Source organism: Nyctibius grandis, chromosome 11 (genome assembly GCF_013368605.1).
Source record: "Nyctibius grandis isolate bNycGra1 chromosome 11, bNycGra1.pri, whole genome shotgun sequence".
In the NCBI taxonomy this organism is placed as follows: Eukaryota; Metazoa; Chordata; class Aves; order Nyctibiiformes; family Nyctibiidae; genus Nyctibius; species Nyctibius grandis.
The window spans coordinates 12,868,766-12,896,345 of NC_090668.1; the positions used below are offsets into that span (position 1 = coordinate 12,868,766).

At 40.0% G+C, this 27,580-nt stretch overlaps 1 protein-coding gene and 1 long non-coding RNA gene across 3 annotated transcripts in view; one reads left to right on the forward strand and one right to left on the reverse strand.

Moving 5' to 3' along the window:
• PRTG (protogenin) overlaps positions 1-10,018 on the forward strand; it is an 82,406-nt gene extending 72,388 nt beyond the window's left edge. The window contains 7 exon segments of the mRNA XM_068410440.1: positions 263-390; positions 1,112-1,282; positions 4,915-5,097; positions 6,229-6,349; positions 7,268-7,433; positions 8,418-8,522; positions 9,629-10,018. Of these exon segments, the coding sequence (XP_068266541.1) occupies positions 263-390; positions 1,112-1,282; positions 4,915-5,097; positions 6,229-6,349; positions 7,268-7,433; positions 8,418-8,522; positions 9,629-10,018 (1,264 nt within the window).
• LOC137668702 (uncharacterized) lies at positions 2,067-27,234 on the reverse strand. Of its 2 annotated transcripts, XR_011048977.1 has the most exons (4): positions 27,076-27,234; positions 26,896-26,969; positions 26,113-26,226; positions 2,067-2,416 (listed from the first exon to the last, which is right to left on the reverse strand). It is a non-coding gene; the product is annotated as an uncharacterized lncRNA (long non-coding RNA). The 2 variants fall into 2 exon arrangements; XR_011048978.1 differs by lacking the exon at positions 26,113-26,226.
• Positions 27,235-27,580: the final 346 nt, after the last annotated feature.

Here is a 27,580-nt window from a genome sequence, read left to right on the forward strand (position 1 = left end):
GCTGTCAAACAACCTTTACAAAAACTTGAGCTCAAGTCAACTGACAGCAGACTTAATACCCTCCAGAGAGCTCCAGCGTTAGTACAATTACATTTCAGGTAGACAGCACAGATGGACACGTGTCTAGGGCTTGAACCTGTTTTGTCTTGTGTTGGACTGACAAGTGACAATCTACTCAGAGTGACTAAGAGATATCATTTGAGTTTGGGATCTTCTAGTCAACTGCTGCTGTTAAATTTATTTTATTGCTTCATCTGTACAGGTCAGAGACTCACATGTTAGTTCAAGGTCTGGAGCCAAAAACCATGTATGAATTTGCAGTTCGGCTGCATGTGGACCAGCTCTCCAGTCCCTGGAGTCCAGTAGTCTACCATACTACACTTCCAGAAGGTAAAGCACTAGGAGAGGACCATGTGGGTCTAAATGGCCTGAAATATTGCTTATTAATTTTAAGCTGTCTGTAGGAGAGAGAAATACTTTCCTCTGAGATACAGATACTGCTCTTCTCGGTGAGAGATAGAAAAATGCTGTCAGGAAAATCCTTGTTTTGGAACTGTGAAATTATTTTTCAAAATCTACCTAAAATCAGCAACAATTTTATATAAAATGTGATATACTTACACCATTAGCAACCACTGAATGGAAATAACTTGAATAAAAAATTTAAAATATGTATTGAAGAGGCATGGCTGATTCATTTTAAAAAACAGAAGTTTTAGAAACTGTAAGAATATTACACATCTACTGCCCTAGTTGCTGGTTTGCTTTTCTGTCAGCTTGGTCAGTGAAAATCAAAAACTTCAGTTTCGTGTTCTCAGCATTGCGATGTTCGGGATGTACCTGTTCACAGGGCAATGATGTGTTTTTTTTTGTCAGTAACTCTTTCCTTGTGGAGCTGAAGGAAAAATACAAAATTTGCTTTTACAAAATCTAAGCTATTGACCAGATCAGAGTTAACAGGAGAATTTCTCTTGAGGAGCAGTATGTGTTTGTATGTTGTTTATCTGGGAGGTAGCAGTAGCCATTAGGTCTGCACATCAGTTTCTTTCTGAGCAATTTAATTGCATGTAAATTAGGTTAGCCTAATAGCATTGTGTTACTGTTCTCACAGCACCATCTGGCCCTCCAGTAGGAGTGAAGGTGACTTTGATAGAGGATGATACTGCTTTGGTTTCCTGGAAGCCACCTGATGGTCCTGAAACAGTTGTTACAAGATATACTATCCTCTATGCATCCAGGAAGTCTTGGATTGCTGGGGAATGGCAAGTGTTGCACAGAGAAGGTAACCTACAATCATAAACCAATGAAATGATGCTACTTAGAAGATGCTTTGTTACTTTCAGCTTCCTTAGACTACAATAAGAAAGAAATTCATATAAATGTTCACATAAAAGTTATAATTAGTTTAGAATTATTCGCATAGTTGTGATGTAAATGCATTAAAACCCAATCAATACTCAGAAAGTGAAGGGAGAGGGGCTGTCTGTGTTGCTTTGTAGCTCAGTGTGTGCATGTGAACCAAAATGTCTCATAAATCCAATTATATCCATCTTAGTTCTGTTGTAACCATGGTTGTGAGGGCTTCATTTTGTAAATGCACTCTTTCAAATCTGAAGTCTCTGAGATGCCTTGCTCTCCAGAAATAAATTTATAAATGTGGCTGTGTGGGTTTATATGTTTCTTTTGATCACTGCCAATCCAGTTAGCTCGGTTTGCTTAATAAACTTTCCCCTACTCCCAGTAAATCGCTCTGCAAATTCAATTTAACTCTCTGGCTCTATTCTGCTGCTGAGCCCCAGCTAGCTAACCTAACAGTAATGCAAGTATGGTGATATGAACTGCAGCCACATCTTTGTGATTAGATGTAGATATAGTATAAATTTTTATAGGCATTTCCCAGCATAATACTACGATTTGAAGAGCTGCATCAAGAATGGATTTCTGCTACAGCCAGAAAAAAAAGAAAAAGGCATTTACTGTTTGGTTGGTATTCAAAATAGACAGAAGCAGTTCACGATAGATAATGTTCTAACATATTAAACCAGAGAGGGAAGCTCAGTGTTACAGAGTAAAGTCATGTGCTTGAGTAGCTTATTTAAGAGGATTGCCCAGGAGGAGTTACTATTTTCTTGTTCTGTGTTGTTTCATGGCTGAAAGCTTAGTTGTCAGCAGAGAGTGAGGCTTTAAATTCTCAGTAGAGAAAATTCATAAAACTTAATGAGCGCACTCACAGAGGACAATTCATTTCGCCACCAGTGAGAGTGAACTGTTCTAGTTCAGAGACAGTGGTTGTCCTTTGTGCTTCTCCCGAAGAGAGGATGAACGACCAACATCCATTTTGAAAGGTGGCAGTGCAGCTTTGTCTTTGCTGGAGCAGAATGGTATTTGTCAGGCTGGCCTCAAATAGAATGGCTATCTGTGAAGAATAACAGTGAAATGACTATTAATCTTAAGCAAAACTTGTGAAAAATAACTAGTCTCTGAAATATCAATGAGGTCTAACTACAGGGGGAAGATTGAGCGCATGGTTCTTCACTATTAAAATTGTTCAAAGAAGCAGTGATACAACGTTGTCCCATTAAATTGCTGAAAGAAACAGTGATGTAAAGTTGTAATATTAAAGGACCAATTTAATATTAATTTTTACTCACTAAAAAACCCAGCAGATTTAAATTCACAGAGAGCTTATATTCGAAGAATAAATCTCGTCATTCTGGTGATGATATGCTCTATTTGTTGTATGCAGCAAAGTGGCTCAATTGCTTTCAGGTATATACTTCAGCTCAGCCATGATGTGAAACTGAACAGCATCGCAAATAGTATTTTGCTATAGATGTTTCGGATGAGGGGATGGCAATAACGGTAATCATTTTCATGTGTTCCCATACTGAAAGTGTTGGAGGGAATGAGCAAATGGAGAGCTATAAATCTCAGTGTATTACTATATCCATCAATGTTAGAGTCACTAATTTTGTATTTTGCCAGATATATTAGGGTTTGAGGCATGGCATGGAATTCGGGCTTCTTGACACGTTAGGACAATCTGTAATGCTCTTAGTTAAAGTACAGATGAAAAGGCCTGTGAAAGAAAAGGAGTACATAGACATAAAATTGGGCAAATACTGTGATAGTCCTGTGACAGTCCTTTCATAGGTAAATTGAAGTAGAAGCAGGGTTTGGGTTTTTTAATGCATTTATTCTGATAAGATCAGCTAACCCTACGCAATAAATAGCATTGTTTTGTCTTGACGCTAAACTTGTTCTGCAGAAGATTTGTGAAATCTTAACCCCATTCCTTTCCCATACCTCCAAAGACAACCCCCCCCCCCAAAAAAAAAATTTAAAAAACCCACCAAACCAAAATAAAACCCACAAACCAACCATACCACCTCTAAAAGTCCTAGCATGGGCTTTAGTTTATGCATGAAAATTTTTACCAATCCACCAATTTAAAAAAAAAAACAACCCTGTTATTTGACTGAGCTTTTGTCAGCCATGGCAGAATTAGAAAACATAACTGCAGTTTGTTGCTGATTCGTGATGTGAGTTATCTCCCAGCCACCTCCCCCCTTTTCCCTAGATCTCTTCAAGTGGATGAGAAGTTACAGCCTTCACACATGTGCTGTGCAGTAAATCAGTACAAAGTGCTTACTTGCGTTAGCAATGCAGCAGATTTGAAGGGAGCTGGTGGGGAAGAGCCTGTAATATTGAAACGTGACCTTTCGCCCTTGCTGGTGCTAAATATTACAGCTCCTTTGGTTACAGATACCTCACATTTTACTTCAAATGCTTGCAGCTAATGGGTGTTTTTATAGAAGAACTGAAATAGCTTTTGAAGTCGCTTCCCTTTTGTCAAATGTATAATCTTTTCTGTCAACACAACCACCTTATATTTTATACGCTCCCATGATACTATAAATTCTGACTTCTGAAACTGATTTGAAAGGTTGAAATTTAGACTGAAGTCTGAGAAAGTGAATGGAATATGTGAAAGAGAACAAGGGATAGATTTGGTCCTGTAACTGCCCCTATTTAGGGAAAGAAAAGCAATATATTTCTATCGTAGGAAGAAACACAGGCATTTTAGAAAGGAATTGAATTTTAAGCAGCAGTCTGCAGTCCCTGGACAGGCAAAGCTTTCATTGACTTTGATAGTTTTGCCTGTCTAAGGATGATGCAAGTGAATCCTATTTATGTTCTTAATCTGTTTTTCCTGCCTTCAGGGACTTTAGGAAATGAATCCTTAGCATGTGAGACATTTTCTGTAATATTTTCAGTAGCACAGCTTAGACGCACAGTAATCAAGGAAGCCTACACAGGTCTAAATAGGGTTTAATTTTATTTTAATAGTGTGGTATAATATACTCTTCCAAATCTGTCCTGTTCATTTTACCAACTAGACCTGAAATTTGATAAACTGAACCTGGATTATATTGTTATGACAATTTTCATTCACATTCATGGTACAGTGGATCTAGGAGAGGCACATAGATTAGTAGATGAGAGAGGTCTAACATTCTGCTTTCTGTGCCTGAAAGTCTGTTTAATGCTTGGAGCATCTTCCCACAGATATTATCACAACATAAACACTATCACAGTGAAGTGCAGCTAGCGCTAGATTTAGGATTAGTAGGCTTTGTATCATAGCCAATGCTTTACTCTTGGTTTTGAACTATACTGGTACTTCACAGTGTGCTGTGTTCAAGCAGTTATGGAGAGAAAGGACAGAAGGGAAAAGCAGGCAACCTCAGTGTTCATTCTATACCCTGTATATGCAGGTTAGAACATATGAAAGTGATCACAGTCCTGATTTGGAGGTGGCATTGGAAAGAAAGTTTAGGTCCTAATGTCTAAATCTCAGTCTGTTCCCACAGAGTTTGTCTAACTGGAACTGTTTATCAAATCTTTTCATAGGAGCAATGACCATGGCTTTGCTGGAAAACCTTGTAGCAGGGAATGTCTACTTGGTCAAAATAGCAGCCTCCAATGAAGTGGGAGAAGGACCCTTCTCAAATGCAGTAGAACTTGCTGTCCTGCCAAAGGAGACATCAGAGTCTAATCAGAGACCTAAACGCTTGGATTCGGGAGATTCCACAAGTCAGTAGCAATGTTTTGATTACTGCTGTCACAAGTACCAGGAAAAAAAGATCCCTGTTTGGTTTAGATTGTAAGCGCTTTCTGGGTAAACCAGTCTGTTTGTGTGAGGCAGTCCTAACAGTGTAGCGTTTTCTTCTAAATGAAGCCATTTTGGCATTTTTATCTCAGTTCAACTCAGAACTGGTTTAACTCTTTTGCTCAGAAGTTGGAAGTTTGCTTTTCAAATGAGAATGCATAACTGGTTTGAATTTTGCATTAATATCAACTTTGCAGCCACTCTTCTAACGCACTTCCTGTAAGTCCTTTATTTGGTTTGAGATACCAGTAGCACTGGGCCAGACAGAACCAGACAGACCAACAGAAGTGAGACAGCATCTCAAATAAATCTGTTGAAATTTGCTGGTTCCTGCTATTCCAGCAACCCAAATCAACCTGTCAGTCAGTGATATACCAGCATATATTTTCAACAAAGTCAGCCCCACCTGCTGCTCATTGGGGAAAACTGTTACCTTGCAGAAGTTAAGGTAAAGAATGGAAGAACATATTGTCTTTGTCTGATATAGAAGAGGATTTATCTTGGTGACTTGTTACAGATTTTAAAGCTATTTGGGGAGACAAGAGCTAGTAATTATTCAGGTACATGATCCTTTTAACCTTTCCTTGTTGCTACACATTGAATTGTGATTAAAACACAGGGGTTTTTCTTGCTCAGGTTTTCTCCCTTCCTGGAATTCCATTATATTTTAGGCCTGAATAAAGCATAAACCAAAGTGAACCCTCTTCGTTGACAGTGGCTGGAATTCTCCAAGCCTTTTCCCTTTGTTGTCTAGGAGCACCCTGTAAGGAAGGGGTTGGAGAGAGCTCCTCTACTCCATGTTGTAGGTCACTGAAGAGGCTGTGGTGTGGGGCAGTCCCTTCTTCCCCTCCCGCATCAGGACTTCCGTATGCTCCTCTGTTTGGTCTACAGGTTTATTTGCAAAAGTGTCAAAATGTATGACGGAGAAGGTCTGGAAATCTCATTAAAAGGAAGCATTTGTCTCTGTGGTTGTGACTGTAACCCTTTAATTTCCTGACAGGGAGCAGGGGGTAACTCTTATTTACTGAGCCTTTCGATGTTCTTTTTTGCTGTAGCTTATTCTGACTATTACCATCTGGACCAGAAATCAATGACTGGCATTGTTGTCGGGGTTTGCATAGCGTTGACCTGCATCCTTATCTGCATCCTGATCTTAATTTATCGCAGTAAAGCCAGGTATGTTTTTGTTCTTGAAGACTGAGCTCTTTTTCAATGCCCTGATTCTTGGGACGTGCCGCCCTCCAAGAGTGCTAAGTTCTCTGAAGTACTCTGTCTCTTCACCTGTTCCTACTAGCAGTGGAAACAAAGCACTTAGTTGGCTCTTCCTACTGTACCTGAGCCTCTTCTCCAGTGAAAAGAAAGAAGAACCCACAGAGTGAGTCAGTGGTGCTTTAACAACTAAGTATGAGACATGTTCCCAAATAAAAAAAAACTCTTTGAGTCAGATAAGCATGCTGCTTTACATCATCTGCTCCTCCTACTTAACCCTCCAGCCTCCCCAGGCCTGGTTTGCAAGGCTTTAACACTCTGGTGTTGCTGGACAAGAGGAACTCTGATATAAAGCAGTTCCATGATGCAGTTTCTTTGCAGTGGTGCAAGCCACCATCTGTCTGTCTTGTCATCAGCTGCTATGGGGCATAAACTGGCCCAGTGACTCTGCCCATAACTGTGGGATCAGAACAAATGTAAGTTACTTGAAATAATAAATTAAAAAACTGTCTGAAAGTATATTTTAGTAACAAGAGCATTTTAGGCATACATGCAGGAAAAATATGGATTGGGAGACAGTCTCTGTGTAGCATGGTAGCAAAGTCTTAATATCATTAGCTTTCTCCAAGTAATATTACTAATCATGACAATTCGTGTCTGCACATAAGCTTGTAGCCTACTGTGTATGATTAACTGGAAGCAGATGTTATTTTCATCACAAGCAATAACATTTAAATTCCGTGAGAGTTAGAAGTATCATATAACAAAATGTAAATGCCAAGAATATACCAATATTACTTTATTAATAACAGCTTTGAAGTTTCTTCTTGATTTTTTGTACTTTCTTCCTGTGGGTCAATTTTATTCCTGCTTAACATTGTGTAGGAAAACATCTGCTCCTAAACCTGTGCAGCAAAGCACTGACCAGCTGTCACATACCAGCATCTCATTAGCCAGTGCTAATGAGGTGGAGAAGAGTATTGAAGGAATTGCAGAGAATGAAGAATCCTTATTGCCAATGATAGTGGGAAACAGCTTCATTGATGCTAAGGTACTGTGAGCTTTACTCACTCCCAAACCAGAAATCTTTCTTTAGAATTCATTTCTATAACATCTGAGTCCTTATCAAAAGCAAAATATGTACACTACAAATCCACAGCATGTTTTTTTAATGGGACAAGCACAAGTTTGGCAATCCAGGGTGAAATTTTCAAGACTTTAATCTTAAAGTTCACCTAGAGATCTGTTTCAATACACTTATCTTGCACTGTACTCTGCAGATTGCAGAGTTTGGCTCTGCACAGCGTCAAAGGATAAAAACTCCATAGACTTCGGGCTGCTAGGTGGCCTCTGCTAGCCCAAGGAGATAGGGGAGAGTGTCCGTGTCAGCACCTAGTTCAGTAAGCGCCTGTGCATGATCTAGTCAAGTATGACACTAAGCAGGTGTTACAGAAACTATTATTTTTCTGTATATTTACTGGTTAAGACAATGTTACATTTTATAAACTCATATTTGGTCAAATTATAAATTAATCCAGATGGCAGGATGTATCAGTGGATGTGTAGGACCTTACAGTCTCGGAGTCCAGTGTGACAAAACCACACTGGCCTTACTTTCACATGCAGACATACTGATTTAAGGCTTGTTCTGTACACACTGCAAACTGGAATGGAGCCGCTCACGGAGGATATATGCAATGGAAACAGGCCCCAGTACAGGCATAGACACTATGTCTATGAACAGTCACATTCGAAGTAGTAGAGCAAGAGCAGTGGCTGGAATATTTTGCTGTGTGTTTACAGCATTATAGCTTTTGGGTCTGGCCTGTGGGCTTGCCAGATTTAGTGGATCTGGTCTTGACTTGTCTCGAGCAGTAGATGAATACCGGACCACAAAAACGTGACTAAGCACTAAGATTTCGTTTGTCTTTTTTTTTCAGTATGGAGCCAATAGGTAGCAATAGAAAAATATTTTCAAGTATCTTAGAAATTTAGTTTGTTAAAATAAATGTCTGTGTGTCGTCTTCTATTGTAGGGGGGATCTGATCTGATTATTAACAGCTATGGGCCTGTCACAAAGGCTAACTGCAAGAAAAGGTGGCTGTTCTTCCAGGATACTAAGAAGATGAAGACTGAGGAGGTAATTGGCCTAATGGGCAGAGATGCACAATCTTTACTGTAATACCCTGTGTTTGCAAAGGAAGATACCTAGTTTTCTGTTTATGGAAAAGCATAATTCGTGGTCTAAGTTTTAATCAGATAGTTTCAGTTGTGTTAAGGTTGATGGTGTTCTACCTTGTAGTAAAGTCTTATGGAAGTTTCATTTGCTGTCCCAAGTTGTCAGATACTGTAACTCACAGTTAACTGGTGGCTTTCTTGCCTGTGCCCTTCCATCTGTGAGCAAAATGATTTCTGTGTACTGGATCTATGCATAGTATCTACAGTACTGCATCTGCAGAGACTTTGTATAAATACAAACTAAATATCTATTTGTAAATAAAAATAATATAAAAATATAAAGAATCCCCTCCTACCCTGACAGCTAAAACTTTGTTTGCTGAAGAGAAACCAAAAGAAGGAAATTAAATTATTTACCCCAAGTACTGAAGAAACTGAGAATCTGAGCTAGAACTCTCTGGCTTCTGAAATTGTTGCTCTGCACACATTTGCTATTTGGATGAGAAAAATAACAGTTTAGAACTGAAGTGTTAAACCAAATCCTGAACATTATCATGCAAATTCACACTTATGGGGCATCTAACCAATGTTTATTGCATTGTAACTTGTATTGTGCTCTTGTATGTTTAAGGAAAAGGAAGTCTTGATATCCATGTTGTAAATTCGTATTCCAAACTATTTCCAGAAGCAGTTGCATATTTCTGATGCCTCTATAAGCAAAATATTTGCTACCACCCAAGGAGTAATGCTTAAAGAATATGCATGAAGGGATGGGAGAGAGCTCTACCAAGTATGTTTTTAAAATACCATTCAGGTCTCTTCAGTGGAATCATTCTTGATTAGCCATGCTTAGCTTAGAAGGATTATTTCATCTATTATGGAAGAGAAAAGTATGAGCAAGACTTGAAATTTATCTTTTTAACCTCCTGTAGGAAAGCCAGATTGTTCTGAGCCAATGCTGTTAGAGGCACTCTGGTGGAATAGGAGATAGGAAATGCAGTAAAAATTCAAATTATGGCTCAGCTTTTCAGAGGCTGAACAACCTTTTTTTCTCTACTTTTTATGTAGCCTCAGAGAAGATTTGTCCAGGCGGTGTGTCTGTATCAGCCAGGCACCACTGTGCTGATCAGTGAGGATGACTCCCCACGCTCTCCTGGCCAGCAGTCTAATTTCCAGGTGCCGTTCAGTATTGTTGCCGATACGGAGCATTCGGCCAACAGTGAAGGAAGCCACGAGACTGGTGACTCTGGAAGATTTTCTCATGAGTCCAACGATGAGATACACCTCTCCTCTGTGACAAGTGCCACTGCTCCCACTACCAGTCCTTTTGTAAGCAGTGACTTGGATACGAACATGCCAAGCCCTGCCATAAGTGACTGCACAGAGCCTCCTCTGCCGTTCACTGCTGACCAGACTCCTACCTCACCTCTTCAGATACACTCTGCGGTGCAAAACTGACATCTTTAGGGCCATGCCAGACATTCTTGCAGTGTATGTCTGTTCGAAGGACAATGAACAGGGAGCCAAAGTTCTATTGTGGAAAGCCTGAGTAACCTAGCAGGTGATCCCAGATTTCTGTTGAATGTTTTTTGGGATTTTTTTTTGTTGTTGTTTTTTAAAACTCACTCATTGTGAATGTTCAGTGGTCAACAAATGTGAAAGGACAGTGAAGATTTCTGACTAAAGTTAAAAATATGTCACTGGAGCAAAGGGAAGGCTGTTGGCCCTTTTGCTGATTATCTACCTCAGTTTGCCGAGAGGTGAACTCTGAATGACGACTGCTTTACCTCATTTGTGTTTTAGTTGGTCTCAGCTATGGAACTGATGATACTTCCTAGTAGTGTTGTTTTATTTTGGTTTGGTGGGGTTTTTTTTGGTTTCAGTTTTGTGTAGAATGTGTGTGTGTGCGCGCACATGTGTGTGCTCAGTGATCGGGGAGTTGTATAGGTAGGTGAACAAGATTGTTTAGCTGAAGCTCTGTCTTTAAAAAGAAGGAAACCTCAGAGTATAAAACATAATGATTCAATATGTTTGGCATAGAGGATGTTAAAAACTGGGAAAACTGGAGTTGGTGCTTCCACATATACAGCCACATGAAATCTTTTGTATCTCTCGATTTCTCATAACCCCAGTAAGCCTAGGACAGTGCCTTTTCCCCAGAAACTTGTGCTAGCAACTGCTGACAGGATGCATGCTATATCCTTAGGGCTCTGGGACATGTTGGGTTCCCCACAGTGACAAATGTTGCCCCTTTATTGACAGTTAATGCTAAAAAGCATGGCAAAATGAAGAAGTATTCAGCATTTCCAAACAGTTTGGCTCTTCCTGAGAGTCATGGAATAGATAATAATGCTGAGCATTCCTGTATCGCAGTACTTCTTAGCAATGGTGCCTTGCATTATATATTATGAAATTACTGATTTGCCTTATGCCTTTTTAGTATTCATAAAGTTGCTTTGGAGTACAGAAAGATGCCTTAAATGCTTCTTATATGTTATAAGTAAACTGTATCAAGAGTTTATAGTTCATTTTTACCCAGCTTTGAGTGCTGATAAGCACTGCTAGCATCATAGTATGTGTCAGAGCTGTTGTTAGGACGCAGCCCCGCTCCTTGCCTTCGCCTAGTGTGCTATTAGCCAGGAATTTTAGCTCAGGGAGTGACTTTACCCACATGCCAATCTAAAACTCTGATTAGGCTACCATGAGAAATAAAAAAGCCAGAGCTTTAGTTGAAGAGTCTGTTGAAAGAGGTGAGTACTGCTACTGCCTTGAACCCATGCAATTCCTGTTTTATACTACCTCCTTTAAAAGTTATTCTAGTGTTTTTTGGGGTTTGTTGTTATTGTTTTTTCCTGTACTCAGGGAACAGTTTGTTACTTTTGAGCTGCCTCACTGAAATGTGGAGCAAACTGACAGGGTATCATGTTTTGTTTTTTAATAGGAGAGAGGGAGAGAGAAGGAGGAGGTTGGAATCATCCAATGTTATAAACTTTCCTGTATCTATATCCAGTCCTCTTCTCCACTCCTCCTCTTTCCCTGTTTTACTTTTTTAAAAAAAAAAAAAAAAAAGAAAAGTTAGGCTTATGTTTTTACTTTAAAAAAATGCCTAAAATGTAACGTTGTGAGAAAGCAAGCATAGGAACTCCTGGCTCTATTTGTCTGTCAGAACTCCCATTGACTTTACTGGGGCCAAGATGTCACCCTTAACGTGGGCCAGGCTGACTTTTGTATTGTTCCTTATGTATCAAAAGGTGGTCAGAAGTCGTCAATAAGCCCTGCTGTTCTGTCTGTTTTGTGTTGATGAATCGCCCTCTGGTTACTGTAGCTCTTTACCTTGTAACTGTTTGCTAGTTCTGAACCAGACAGTACACATTCACCTTTTCATAACTGTTCATTCAAACACTTTAAAAATAATCTTGTACCAAAGACTTTTCTGTAGAAAAGAAGGAAGCATACACATATTGTCCAAAAATAATTGAACTAGTTAAAAGCTATAGATTTGAAGAGCTGAATACATTTTATTGTATAAGTAGTTACTAACAAAAAACAATAGGGCTTCTTGATTGTAGTAGTTGACTGCATAGAAGAGTTGTATGCTTCTACAATTTTAACTACCTTGTTGTTACAAGAGCCTTTAAAGAAAGTTATAATAATACCAGCAGATATCTCCAAAGACTTCCAAGTGTAACTTTTTTCTCCAGCATGTAGTTGATCAACAATACAGTATTAAAAAAATATTTTTGAACAATTTTTTATCTACTTGCTGAAGAAAAAGAAAACCTTTTCACCAAAGATTTATTTTTGGTCTCGTCAGGCAGAATGTTTAGTGTACAGCAGAGTACTGTTTCTAGTTAGGTTAAGTGTGAATTAATCAAAACTAGATTAAGAATGTGTAATTGTAGCATGAAGTTTCACACTTCATCTTTCAGAGTAGCCTCTTTTGTTAGTTTCATTCAGAAAGAGCTGATATGCAGATGGTAACTGTTTGCTTCTCCAAAGACTTGTTTGCTGTAAGTACTGATAATCAGATGTAATTTTATGACCTTCATTACAGGTAAATACTTTAAATCCTAAACTTTTTCTTCCAGGGACCCACTCTGTAGCTTAATCATGGATTAATTTGAGAAAAAGAGACTTCATTTACAATTTGTCAGTCTAATATAGATGCTTTAACTTCAATAACCAAAGAGATTAAAATATTCAGTGTATTAGAGCAGTGCATCCAGAACACTATTCATCACTTAATGTTTTATTAAGGTACTTTTTATCAGCAAATAAAGAAAACCAAAGATATTTAAGGTTACCTCAGCATATAGGCAAGCTTAGTTAGACATTAATTATTCTGTCTTTTTCTTTATTTTTATGTTAACCAAATATAATAAGTTTCTCCAGAACCCAGTCTACATTCATGTGCTTCCTTTTAGTCATGATTACTACAGAACAAAAAATAACATTCTCCTCAAAATTTATGGCCTATTACTAATATATCACAAGATTTTGTGAGAGAAAATTTGTCTTATGATTGAAAACTCCACCAATGTAAGCAAAGGAATCTCCAGAAAAATTGTGTAGAAATTGATACTTTCTCTGTTGAACTGAATAGCAGAATCAATCCTTCACCATTGTAACAGTGCAAAATTGGGCTCAAAGCTTAAATGCTTCATATCCTTGAAGCCAACGTATGTAATTATAGATATGATATTACAGATATTAATTTTCTTAAAAGTTTATACCTGTGGCTGTCTAAGGAAATCAGGTTTTCAGATGTAAACTTTGTTCATTCCATTTGCTTAGAAAGAGCTGGCACAACACAGCAGGCAGGCAGAATGGTTTCAGGTTTTCCAGTATTTTTTTTCTTTGTTATGTCTGTAAAAACTGGGTCCTGGAGAAAAAAATATCATTTTTTAATTATTAATTTTACTAAATATGTTCTGGAAGATGAACATAAATGTGGAATTTAGTGTTACACTATGTGAATTGATTTTGCTTAAGTGTATTAAGAACTGAAGAGCCATGGCTGGTGTAATGAGTGTATATGCAACCTTGTACTTTAAAAAGAAAGCAAAACGTTACAGATGATGTGACCAGAAAAGCATCAAAACTTATCGAGGAAATCTTGAAAGCGGCTTACCATGCTAAGTGTGTTTCCAAGTGAGGACTCTGCCCTTCAATTGCAACAGCAATGCCTGTTCTGCAGGACCTGGACCCAAAACCAAACGCTCAGTCTGCCCACAGTTAACTTGTGTACTTTCTTCATATGTAACAAATAAAAAGTATTCTAATCTTTCAGGAGTTATCTAGGAGAACTGGGAATGTGTGTGCTGTGTAGAATAGGGCCTATCAGTTGATTTTTGTTTTGTTAGCTCTGCTTTTGTAAGAGAAACTTGAAAAATCTACATATACTTTTAATAATTTCCTATATGAGCTGTGCATTTTCTGTATAACTGATGAGATTTTAACAGAAAAGAGTATCAAGAGATTTCTTTACCTGTTTTTAATTATTTTTCATAGTTCATTCCCTCTTTGGTTTTATTCCCTTGCTTTAGACTATGAGCTAAATCTTGTTTGCCTTATTCAAATCAGAGTCCTCGTCCTGTTTCATTTTAATTCAATGGGAGAATTAATTTTGATTTCAGTTTGCATGGTCTGGAGAGACAAAATCAGCTTGTTTGTTTGTTTGTTTTCTAAATCTTCACAGTATTATTATTTTTAAAAGACTGAATTCTTACATGGTTAAAGCTCCCATTGACAAATGGATTTTTGTAAGATAACAAGTTACTATGCATCAGAGGTCCACTGTAACTACCCATGCACCTGTCTTAGCCTGTAGTAAATACCGAGTATTTCAAGTCAGCTTACCTCTTTTTCATTGCAAACTAAGTCAACTTGAATGACTTAACCATTTGCTGCAACCAGAGCGTACACAAGAATAGTTACCATGGACTGCTGGGTCTCAGTAACACGTTACTCTGAGCAAACTTGTAAGCCCTAAGACCAGGAGCTCTTGCTCATTTTATTCATTACAGAATGAAGTTCATGCAGGGAAAAGTCCATCTCCTAACATGGGGAATGTTGGTAGGTTCTGTAGGGCATTCCCATGTTAAGCCAAGAATCTCATTCTCACCAACTGAAAAGAGAGCTACACAGGTGTAACTCTGGTGGTATTTCATAGAAATCAATTTACTGAAGCTATTCTGGTAAAATTGCAAGCTTAATTATACCTAGTTAAGCTAAAGAGGTAGTTCTTAGCTTGGACAATTGTTACACACTTCTTCGTTGCTGCAACTGCAGCTCTGCTAATAGCAAGCAATTTCTGAAGTGGAAGAATTTGGCTGCGGGAAATATTGAGCGCCTTTCTATAATAACATAAGTTAGAAATATATTATTTATGTACCTGTGTTTTTTGGAACGTGTGTTTCAAAAAATACTATTCTTCAATACAAGTCCAAAACCATATCGCTTTCTGTTAATAGAGGCCCATATGAAGAGAACAGAAATTCAATTTGGCTCAAATGCGAATAAGTTTGTTTCTTTGGAATTCCTCTAGATTTACACTGAGACTGGTCCTAATTGACTCAAAAGGGATGTAAACACATGCTTAAGGTGTTGCTGTGTTGGGCCCTCGGGTTCCATTGCGAGCTGTGCTCCTTCTGGGATTTCCAGCTTTTCGTGGTTGCATATACCCACATTGCATCTGCCTCGTGTGTTGTCAGTGAAGACTGACTGTATATGAAAAACTGACTTATACAAATGTTGCTTTTTGACTGTTTGGCTTTTGGGTTTTTTTAAAGTTGTGAATGAATTGCCAGTGTAGGAGCCAGGTATGTATCTCATATTGTGGTGTTCTGGATCCTTTCACTCCATGTGCCATTTTCTTCTAAGGGCAGCAATGGCTGACTGGCTAATGGAGGATGGAGCTGAATTGTATTAATTTTATACTTGTCTCAGGGGATCAGCTCTGTGAATTCCATTGCGTGAGGGAAGCTAATGTTTGCCCTGATTTGAATGTAACTTTTTAATGTCTTTTAAAACCTATTTTGTTTAATAATGTGGATTTTTTTTTTTTCTTTTTCTAGCATTCTAGTAAATGTTAACTAGTGTGTTGGTTCATTTTTCCCCTCCAGGGTTGTTTATATATTACCCCAAAGGTCATGCCAAAAAGTAATAGAAGTTTAAATGCCAAATGTTTATGAAACTGCTGTCTAAATACTGATTGATTGCACAGTTGAAATAAAAGTTTTCCTTAGTAAAAGTGCTGCTTGATAAATACTTTATTTTAGTGTCTCTGACAAGTGCTCAAACCAAGGAAGATATAAATACAGTGCCTCATTTTAGGCTGAGTGGCTAGGGAGATGTTGGCACTTAAAGTCATAAAAAGAGGTAGACAGTAAACTGCACATGCCTTATCATTTGAAATTCATGGAACTTTCCCAAACATGTACTCACGTATCATTTATATACCTGGAATTACTTCCCGCCTAAAAACTCCATCTGTGTCCCACTACTGTCAAACACCTGTGTAAGATCTCTGTTTTGGTTTATTTTCATTGGGTGTGGAAGGTGTGGTTCTCGGCACAGTTGTTCTCAAAAGTCTGGAAAGTTGCTGACAAAGCTGCACTACTGAGTTTTCCTCAGCATTTTCACACCTGCTAACTGTTGATCCTGGTATTTCAACAGATGACAAGACTCTGAAAATGCCATTGCTGTTGGTCAAAAGGCAAATTGTAATTTTTACAAAGGACTACATTCTAGGCGAAAGTCAGTCAAGTTAAGTCAGTGAGGAAATTATGTTCTATAGGTATTAAAAGGTTTCTGTTGCTAGCAGGTTGATTACTGATCACCACTTGAAAGCGACTGAAAAATTGGCCAGGCAGGTTAGAGAGGTAGGTACAGAGCTGGACTTAGCATAGTGGTGCCCATGCAACTCTTACACTACCAGCAATGAAACCACAGTAATTACTGCTGTTGTTTACAGGGGCTCTAGGGAGAATAAAAACAAAACAGCAGTGGTACCTGAACTCTCACAATACTTAGGTAGGTTTGACTTTGGTTGTTCATCTATACTGTTCCCTAAAAGCCTGGAACTCTTCACTGGCACTGAGTATACTTAATGGGAAAGAAAAGATAGTTCACAGGTATTTCAAAGCTTTGAAATCACAGTATTGGGAATTGAAGATTTGAAAGAAATGTTCACTAACTTTCTTCTTGTCCAGGTAATGGCCGCTTCTCAATAACATTTATTTTTACTTCTTATTTTGACCCTCTCTAAGAGGCATGTGACCTGTTTTTTACGGGCGCCCCTGAGAAAGAGGGTGCACTGTGTGCACCCCTAGGAGACAGCCTTTCTGCTCTGGCAGCATCTCGTGCTGGTGAGGCGGGCTGCCTGGATTCTACAGTAGAACCATGATGTCTTTCTTTCCTTTTCAGTTCTCAGAAGACAGAGGAAATCCGACAAGCCTCATCATGCTTCTTTATGAATCACAGCTGTGCCTACCTGTGTAGTCTGCTTATAGAACAGTTCTGCCTAGTTGGGTAGCTTATATGACCAGCTGTGGTGACTATTTATAAAACAAACTCTAATCCAAAACTCTTTATTCCTTATGTTCAAATAAAGGAACACTGAAAATATTGTTATTCAGAGGTAATTGAGAAAATTAGACCAATGCGGAAAAAAGAATAAAGTATTTTAACAGAGTATTTGTAAAAAAATAATAAATCTTAAATATAGTAAATAAATTTTAAAAGATAGCAAAGAATTTCAAATAGCTAGAGAGCAGTTCGTCTTGGACTGTCCCGTGATACAAAAGCTCTACCAGTGCAGTCCACCAGAGATGCCGTTCTTTCTCTAGGTGAGAACAGGAACCAACTTGCAGTTCCTGATTGTGTTACTGGTGGTTAGTACAGGTGCATGTAACAGTCCAGAATCCTCATTCTCAATAGCAATAAGTAAATAGTAAAGCCCTATCTTTCAAGGAATTATTATTGCAAAGGAAACTTTAAAACAGCCCAGGTTTGTGATCTGATGCTTGTGCTACCTGCTGGCAGTCTGCCACCAACCGTCATGTCTGAGCTTCAGAGAGGTGAGCTCTGCGGGCCACTTATATTGAATGGCCAAGTTAATTCAAATGACAACATTGCTGGTTTTTTGTTTACCTTATCAGTGACATCAATTTACAGTCTTTGTTTACCTGTTTTTTTGGATAAAAGGACCAATACCTTGGAATATGAAGGCCAGCTTTCTGCTGTGCTTTGCAGGTTGCTTGGCCCCCAGCAAGCGGGAAAGCAAGGGAGTAGGGAGGGAAAGGACTCTACCTGCAGTCATGGCAACACATCAGGATTGAGGTATGTGATGTGAAACAGCCCTTGCACTACAACAGGTGAGCATCAGTTCAAAGGAGTTAATTCCTCTTCCTGTTCTCATCCTTTCACTCAGCAGGTAAAATTGGCATCTGTTAAGAAGCAGAGTCTGTGCCTGTATTTGGCTGCTAATACTGTGCAGAGCACCACGTGTTAATGGAACTGGCTGCCCCAAGGTCTAAATGGATATGTGTGTCTCGAAAACCAGCCCGGTTCTCCACCAAATCTGGGGCTCTGGTGACTGCAGATTTGGAATCTCCTTTGCACGTAAAGCTAGACTTTGCATTTTGTTATATACGAAAAAAGACATCTGCTTTCCATTCATTTATTCCTTAAGTTATTTCTCTGAATATTTCCAAGTAAATCCATTTGGGTTTTCTGTTTGGGAATGCATAAGCATTTGTTATCAGTAGGATTAACCTATGCTGTATCTTAGTTCTAATACATGTTGGCACTGTGCAGCCCAGTCTGTCTCCCCTATTTCCTTCATCTGCAATCATGGTCTCAGGATTGGTGCTGGACAGGAGTGCATCCTCTGTCAGTAAGAGAAGAGCTGTAAGTGCTAATGCTGTTGCTGTCCATGTTGCAGTGTCCTACTCTATTCAGACTTGGCTTCACCCTTTTCTCCCCACACAGTGAAGCGGATGGGATTTGAACCTTTGTCTCTGCACATACCTCCATGCTAGAGCCCCAGGTAAACAAGCTCAGACTTGACAGAGAGATACCATATTGTTTCTGCCTGAAAGTGGAGTGTAGGCTTTATTTAAATCCCGTAATTTAAATCCTACTTACACAGGAATACACCATTAAGACATACAGAAGATGCAAATAATTCAGAGTCTAGCTGTGCCTCACTGAAAGATACACCATGCACAGATACCCCTAGTCTGTAGGATCTCCCTTGGCTGGCAACAGAGGTCTGGGGGCTGGCAAATGTTTGGGTGCCACCTGCTCTCTGAGAGACTTCTACCCTTGCTGTCAGGCGTGAATTTGGCCTGCAAGAACCAGCTGAGATGGTTTTCTGGCAGTGCTGCAAAGCAAAGTGGTCCAAGTTCCTCAGGGTTTCTCTGGAGACATGGCTCAAGCATCACTGGAAGTTTGCTGAACTACTTGCTCATAGCCTGCCCTATATTAGGTCCCTGAATTGCAGTTGGAAGTAAGATGGTTTACAGCACAGACTGTAAAATAAAAATACAATTAATTTCCATTAAAAATTATATCATTCATGTTTGGCAACCATCATGCTTTGGAATAGATCCTGAAATATTTAAAAGTCAATAACAGCTTGCTCAGTCACTTCCAAATCAAACAATCTGGCTTTGCTTTACACAAAACCCACAGTCAAGGCAGAATGAATCCCTTGAGATCAAGATTTCCAATTTCAAAGGATAAGTTAACTCCAAGCTTGAGTTCTAAGTATTTCAATTAAAATTCTTCTGCAAAATCAAAACCAAGACAACCTCTAGTTCATAATAGGAAAGAATTCTGATACTGGCTTTTGCAACACTTCACAGAAAAATTAGAGGAAAGCACTCTCATTTTTTATATGCTGCACCTCTAGCTTTGTGATCTGCATATGATAAGATAAAATCAGTAAAGAAGGTCTGCGTATTGGAAGGCGTTGTAGCACAGCCTAGAATCACAGTCAATACCCAAGAGTCCACTTCTGCCATTGTAAAGGCTCAGAGGTTTACATGAGCCTGGACTACCTCAGTGATCAGCTTTTGAGCACTGGCTAGAGATGGGCTAAGCACCCTGGCACCCAGCAGACTCTGCTGGCTTGCATCATATCCTACGATTTAGAAGTCTCAGCCCAAGTGACAAGGTTGCCATTTGTAGTTGGGCTGACTGGAAACAGCCTTTTAACAGGCGCACTCCACAACTTGGTTTAGTGTTCAACACAGTTTTAAGAGTTTTTGAAGATGTTTCTCTTCTGTAGCTCAGCTGGGCCAAAACTTACAGCCCAGCCCTGCAGTTGCAGATAACTAAATGACAGGATGCCTGTAGGAACAGATACGTAGCACCCTAAAACGTCTGTCTGTAAATTTCAGATTTTGAATTGTACCCACTAGGCATAATACATGTCAAGCAATTTAATCCAGTTTGGTGTTTGCAGACAGATAGTGCATGTATTTTAAATAATTAGTTCCACATTCTTTTCTTGAAATCCTGGATTTCATGTGAATTTTACACTGGGGATTAGGGAAGCATCTCTCAGATGTAATGGGGGAGTGCAGCATCTGTGTAACTATTTAGTTATCTGTTCTTGCATTCTTCCTGAATTCTGTTGCACAATAAACAAAAGAGGTAACTAAGTTTGATTTGTTATCTCCTCTTAAAGGACAACAGAATTCTAAGATTTCACAGTGGTATTTTTTTACTGCATTTTTCTAACAATGGTATGTTTGTGATAGCTTTTCTTTTAATTTTGATTTTTTTTTTCTGCTTTAGCTGCATTTTCCTTTCATAGTCTATAAACGCACAAAGTCAGACACTAGTTGGTTCCTGCTTCCCAGCAAATCTCGTTACTCATAGTTACTTGTTCAAAAGAGAGGTTTTATTACTGCATTCCAGTAAATATTTTCCTTAAAAATTAAAACTAAGCTATAGTTGCCAAAAAAAAAAAAAGAAGACATAGCACATACTGTCATGTAGCAGTCCCCTCGATTGGCTACAACTACATTTCCTTGTTACTTGCTAATTGTGGAAATGCTTGGTAATTACTGCAAATACATGATGTCTTACTGTAAGAAGGTCTGTAACATTATGATGAGTTAACCTTGGCTGGCTGCCAGGTGCCCACCAAGCTGCTCTCTCACTCCCTCTCCTCAATGGAATGGGGAGAAAATGAAAAAGCAGCTCATGGGTCGAGATAAAGACAGGGAGATGGCTTACCATTTACCATCACAAGTAAAACAGACTTGACTTGGGGAAGATTAATTTATTGCTCCTGGTCTGTACTCACAGAGGCCACCCCTGCAGCCCCCCTGCTACCAAAACCATGCCACCTACACCCAATACAAACATTAATGATATTTTTGTACTGAGATTTTTGGTCCCATTGCTCTTAATATAGAGCTGACTTCTGAGCATCCTACTCTTAATTTCAAAGAAACATAATTATAGCTGAAAAACTCAACTACTGATCTGGATGCAGGGAAGGGCCGGTGATATAATTTGACTAAGATGGCTGTAAAATTAATTGTTCCTCTTGACAGACATGTTATTGCTAAAATCTGTCCCGATTCTTGGCTATCCGTATCCTTCCTAGAGAGATCAGATGTATCCCATAAGCCCCAGTAGAGAGTCCTCCAAAGAGAAACTAGTACAGTAACATCAAAAACAGCCGGCCTCTACATCTGACTTGGAGTTTTGTAGCTGTGAGCTGAGCATCAGTATTTTATCTCACAACTAAAGCATGTTGGTTTTAATGGAAGACAGTGAATCACAGATGCATGGATTAAATTTATTCCTTCGTGTGCTCTTTGACTGTTAGCAATGAGGTACTGATTCTCTTCCTTAGTGCAGAAAGCTGTTATTTACCCATGTGTAACTAGGGTTAGAGCAACTGCAGCGTGCCTTGAAGTTGCATAGAGTGGTATCACAGAATCCAGAACAGTCTACAGAGGTACTGAGGGAGGCTCTGCTATTCTCTTAGTGACTCTGCCTGATTCTCTGAGCTGCATTTTCTGTACGTACTTAACTCTGACTGGACAAGCAGTCCTAGTGCTTGAAATTCAAGGACTTCAGTCAGCGATGTTCAATGGGTCTGATCCATCCGAGAGGCAGCGCCCTGTGAACTGCACTCTCCACAATCATATAAAGCAGACCACAAAACAAAACAAATGCATTTTCGTGTGTGGAAGTTTCTATAATATATAGATCTTGTCAAATGAATATGACTTGCAAAACTTTGTAAAAAAGTTGTTGGTGGTGTTAAGAGAAAAGAGGCAGCATATCCAGGAAGATTCCCTCTAGTGCAAGCAGATACGCATGGGTCAGGAAGCCCGTGCCCGTCCAGGGCTCTCACTGAGGCACAGGGCGGACATGAGAGAATACACCCACAACCGTTCTAAGCCTGGAGAGCTTTTTCTGCAAAAGGCTCTGCTACCTCTAGAGTTAGCATTACCACTCCTTTAGTTTTGTGGCAAAGATTTCGCTTTGGCAATTCCGCAATGCAAATCCCAGAAGAGTCTTTGCCTAAATTTAATTACTTCCAAATGTACTGATGCATAGAACAGCCTGGGACAAGGATTGCTCTGGTTTTCACAGCACACAAGCTTAAAACTTTGACTCTCAGCAAAGTCATCGACAGTCTGGATCCAAGAGCAGATTCATAACCAATTATTGCAAAGGTCAGCGTGGCCTTTGCAGAAAACTAGAAAGGGCTCTTGAGAGAACTGAGTTAAGTGCAGGAAGTAAATGCTTGCCTCTCTTTCCATCAAATCACGATAAACAGGAAAATGTAAAGGATTAAATATTATAATCCAGAAAGCACAAGAAATTGCATTTCTTTCATTTCCCCACAGAGTGTCCCCATTTCACTAGTCATTGCTCAACAGGCGACCACTTCTTTGAGTAGGTAATAGTCCATTTTGCAGAGGAGCCCACAAAAGTTTATTAAACACGTGTTTGTCCCTTTTAAAAATTTATTATATTGATAACATTAACATGGCAAACTGAAAGTTCCCTTTTACTTATCCTAGAGGTAAAGGGGAAAGAAATCTTACATTCCTTGGTGACTTGAAGATCAAATGAGGGGTTTTTAATGCATATACATACACACCCACTGGCTTTCTTGTCAAAACTTTTGTACTTTGGTATATAAATAAATACAGTAATGAAACTTAAGTTCCTAGATAATCAATGTCTGTCTTCATATTTTAAATGTTTAGGTACTATACTTACTAATTTTTACACATTGGCTATAAAATTTTATAGTTTAAAACTGTTGGTAAATTGTAGGGTTTAACTTTAGAAGTCATATGTGTTCTTGGCAAGAGCATCTGAGTGCACCAATTTTTTTTTTCCTGAAATACTTGAGCACGGCTGTATTTTAACTGGAAGTTGAAAAGGCAAGTGTGCACTCAAGAAAAGAAATCAGTTAGTCTTGCTGAGTTTCAGAACTGTCTAAGAGCTTGCTTTGAACTTTAAAAATTTTGTTCCAGTATAGATACGACACTAGAGTGGCCTTTGTACACATTTCTGAGACATTTTTTTGATCAGTCCACTAAGAATTTGTCTTGCAAAGCTTAGAAAAATGTATTTCATCAGCCAATGATTTGCTATGTGATTAGACAAAGGCATGATCATTCTCAGGCTTTTTACTTGATTTCAAGATACATCATGCATCATATGGAACAAAACTAACACAATGGACTACAGAAAAAATCTTATGTTCTTTCATGGACTAACTCGTAAAGCAATCTGTTCTGCACTTTTTCCCTACAGTTTTGTATTCGTTTCAAATTAAAGTTGAAATATGAACAGACAATTAATTAGATTTTGTTTTGTACTTTATATTATGTGGATGAATGGTTATTGTGGAAGTTTAAACAGCCTTAATTTTTGTTGATTAAAAGGAGAAATGAAACAGATGTGGGCTCGTGAGGCCTGGTTTACATCACCGTAACAGATGCAGCATTCACCAGCAGGCGAGCAATTTGCACTAAAATAGCTTCCAAGACTTGTGCTCAAACTGTTTCAGTTACAGTTACAATCCCTGAGACTGGCAGAGAGATGCTCTACATCAGATAGATGGAAAAGGGACCTGGTTAACACATTTTTCCAGAGCAGTACCAGCTGCATAACCAGCTAGACTAAAAAGGCAGAAAAAGCACATCTCAGTGTAACTTACTTACAAACATGCACGTGTTCAGTTTTACTACCCTGAAAAAGGAAGATGTGGAGGAGGAGAACAAATGAGTCTGGAGGAAGAGGTGTAACTCCAGTGTAACAGCAACAAACAGATTTTTAGTGTTGTCTCAAGCCTGACAGGAACTCCCTCCAGCCTTGATAAGTAGTCCTATTTATCACAGTAGTATTGTGAAACATGTCCAAGTTTGTAGAACTAGCACTTTAACTTGTATAACATGAAAAAGGGCCTTTTAGAAAAATGAATTATTGATTTTATTTTTTTCCCCTCATAGCAGGTGGGGGAATCAAATCTACTGATGTTGGAAGACTGTTACGAGACAAGGCTATCACAATCCAAATTTCCTTAAACACATCCCTTTTCTCCAGCTCAACACTTTGTCCACATGGCAGAGAGACTACTGCCTGCTTCGCTTCTGTGTCCACATGCCAGAAAGCCTGCGCAGGTGCTGCTGGATCTTGCTGTGCATGGGCCATACCTTGACACTGCCCGTGCAGGCTGGACGTACTGCCCTTCTGCATGAGCCTGCTGGACTCTCAGGGCCATGTCCATTTCCGTCTTGCTGTGTAAGAAATCTGTGATGAGTTGATAAATCACAGTAACCTGACAGTTTAAAGCTATGTGTGCTTTATTTTAAAACATATGGCTTACATGAGAGGAAAACTTTGTATTTTCCCCTGGTACTGGAAGTGGCAGAGTTACACAGTTCAGCCAGCTTCCAGCTTTTTTCCTTCTGATGTCACGCTTTCTTTTTTCTTTCCTAATTTTATTCCTCTGGAATTAAATCTTCTCCCCCCATAAAATCAAACAGAACAAATCTTTCACTTTTTCCTTTTTTGAATCCCTTAAACGTCAGTGAATTTCTCTGAGGTGTTTATATTTTTTCCATTAGCACATTTGCATACATTCATATGTTGTCAAAATGGACTTCTATGCTACTCTCTGCTCCTGAGATATGCAGCAGATACATGTGAAAAGAAACAGTAAAAATCCTTTAAATGTTAATGCTTTGTTGTGGACCCATGTCTCATTGATGCTTCTCTCCTGATAATGTAATGCAGTGTTGAATGTTCAGATTCTATGACAATAATTAATAAAAGAACTTCCTTTACCTGCTGGTTGATTGTACAGAAAGGCTCTTTCAGTAGCATTCTTTTTAACCTGAATTCAGAAGGAAAGGAACCTAGAAGTTACCAAAAACAGCTCTTCCATCCTTAACATTTTTAGGCCTGATATGTCATGTGTGATTGAAGTTACTGTTATCTCACCAAAGCCACCCTTTTCAACAGTGATGGTAAGTGATAAAGTATTAAATAGTATTTGTTTACTAGCAGGGAGCAAGAGCTTCCTGAGTGGTTGGTTATTGTTAAAAAGAAGAAAATTATTGCAGAATCACAGAATCATTACAGTTGGGAGGGAGCTCAGGAGGCCCTGACATTGAGTCCAGCCTCCTGCACAAAGCAAGGTCAATGCTGAACTCGGGCCAGGCTATTCTGGGCTTTGCCCAGTTGGGTCTTGAAAACCTCCCAGGACAGAGATTCTACAGTTTCTTCAGTTTCTTGTCCCAGTGCTTGCTTAGCCTCAAAACAATTCCCCCCTCCCCAGCCAGTTAGAACCTTGTTTCAAATTATGACCACCGAGTCCCATTTTCCTGTTATGCACTTCAGTAAAGAGCCTGTCTCTCTCTTCTTGGTAACCTCCACTTAGGTGCTGGAAGGCTGCTACTAGGTACCCCTATGCTTTCTTAATGAATGTCACCTTTTGAGAGGAAGAAATGTTGGAATAATTTTAAGGACAACCAATGAGCAGCGAGGCTGTCAGGTCGTGAATGGTGTGTGATAATGATAACTTTCATAGACTTTTGGGGAATATTTGAGATGTTGGTGTAGGTACCTGAGCAAGTGAATTAATTCCCTTCAGGCACTGTGTCAGCCGTTTCCAATGTAGGTTTAAAAGTGTAACGTCAGTCCAACAGGATTCTCACAGACCACTCACTGAAGACCTGAGTACAAGTTAAAGCTGAACTTGGATGAACAGCAAAACAGAGCTAATTTTTTGCAACTAGAGCACTGGGTTAAATCTGAATTCCGTGCTCACATTTCTGATGCGATCTCCCCCTAGGAACCTTTATAGACTCAGTGACATCAATCTGTGCATCCATAATTACAGTCTACATGCTATTACAAGGCAGCCTTGCATGAAAGCTCACGCAGTCCTGTGAGAATCATCTAGGCCTACAGCAAGCTCCCATCACAGAAAATGCAAATCTCTTCACAGATAACACACATCTTCCTCCAAATATAGACTAGTTTACACCCACCTTGCTAATAACAGGCTATACTTCTCTTCAGCAAGATCACACAAAATTAACGAGCAGATCCCACGAGAATATTGGCAATACGCTATACTTCGAGGTACATACATTCTGAGATTGCTGCAAAGTAAAGTAAGAGACTGTGGGCAAAGAAAAACTATGTCTAGGGAAGGGCAGAAATCAACATAAAAAACTGAATGACTTTCTCCATTTTATTTAGTTAGACATGCAAAATGTAAAAGCAAAAACATATCTTAAACTTTACACAAACATCACTTTTTTCCCCCCTCAGAAAAACTGTTCCAAATACTTGAAAAGTACCAACTATCCATCTAACAAGAAGGTATGTAAAGAAATAGTACTGCTAGGTATTGTGAAATAAGGCATGCGAGCATAATCCATACTTGACAGCTGGACAGCTTTATCCTAGTTAAGGGAGGAGAAATCCTTACTCAAAAGATAATTATTTTTAATACAGTTGATTAACAGTTTTGATCAAGGATGAGGACTCCATATGTAACACCTCTGAAATGCAGTCATTTCAGATGATGGGAAACTGTGGCAGAATGTATGTCTCCACACAATTAGTGACAGTGGCAGTGATTTACCTATCATCTTGTGTTTTTCAAGGGTTCAGAAGGGTTTACCAACGCTGTCAGACCCACCAGTTGGGCCCAGTGGGTTGGGTCTCCTCTGTACTACCCTCAGGCTTGAGACCAGACTAGAGAGTAACACCTGTATGGAAGTAGCCCCTCCTTGAAGAGGGTCCTCGAGCCGGCGTGGACCTACCCGCCAGCGAGCCGCCGGAGCTTCAGCACTTCAGGTGAATGCCCGCGTGGACTGGGACGAACTGGAGCTGCGGCCTGAAGGCGAGAAGAATGCGTTAAGCACATGTCGCAAGAGAGGTAAGCGATGAAGCCATTAAAAACGCGAGGAGCAAGCCTAGACCGAGACCTGAGCAGCAATTACCTGCGCGGCGCTTGACGTGCCTGACTGTGGCCGAGAAATCACCCGAAGGAGCCGCGCAGCGGCCCCGGCAGCCGCTCCCGCCCGTCCCGGGCGCTTCCCCTCAGGGCACGGATGCTCGTGCCCCGGCCCTCGCCCTCACGCGCACTAACGGTCCTCACGGCCGCGCGCTGGGCGCCGGCCTCACCGCCCCTCTGCGCCGCGCGCGGCGGGCCCGAGCCCGCCCCGGGGCTGCCCCGCGGCCACCGCAGGCCCGCGGACGGTGGCGGAGCCCGCCCCGGCGCGGCGTCTTTGTTCCGAGCGGCGGCGCGGGCCGGGGGCGCGGCCGGGAGCCCACGGGAAGGGCCGCGCCCCGCCGCGCTCATGGCGGGAGCGCGGGGAGCCGCGCGGAGCGCCCCGCCGCCGCGGGAGCTGAGGCCGCTGCCCCTGGGGGCCCGGGAGCCGGCTGGCAACGGCGGCCGGGGCACGGCGCGGTGAGCGGCGCTGGTGGCCGGGGGGGGCGCTGTGC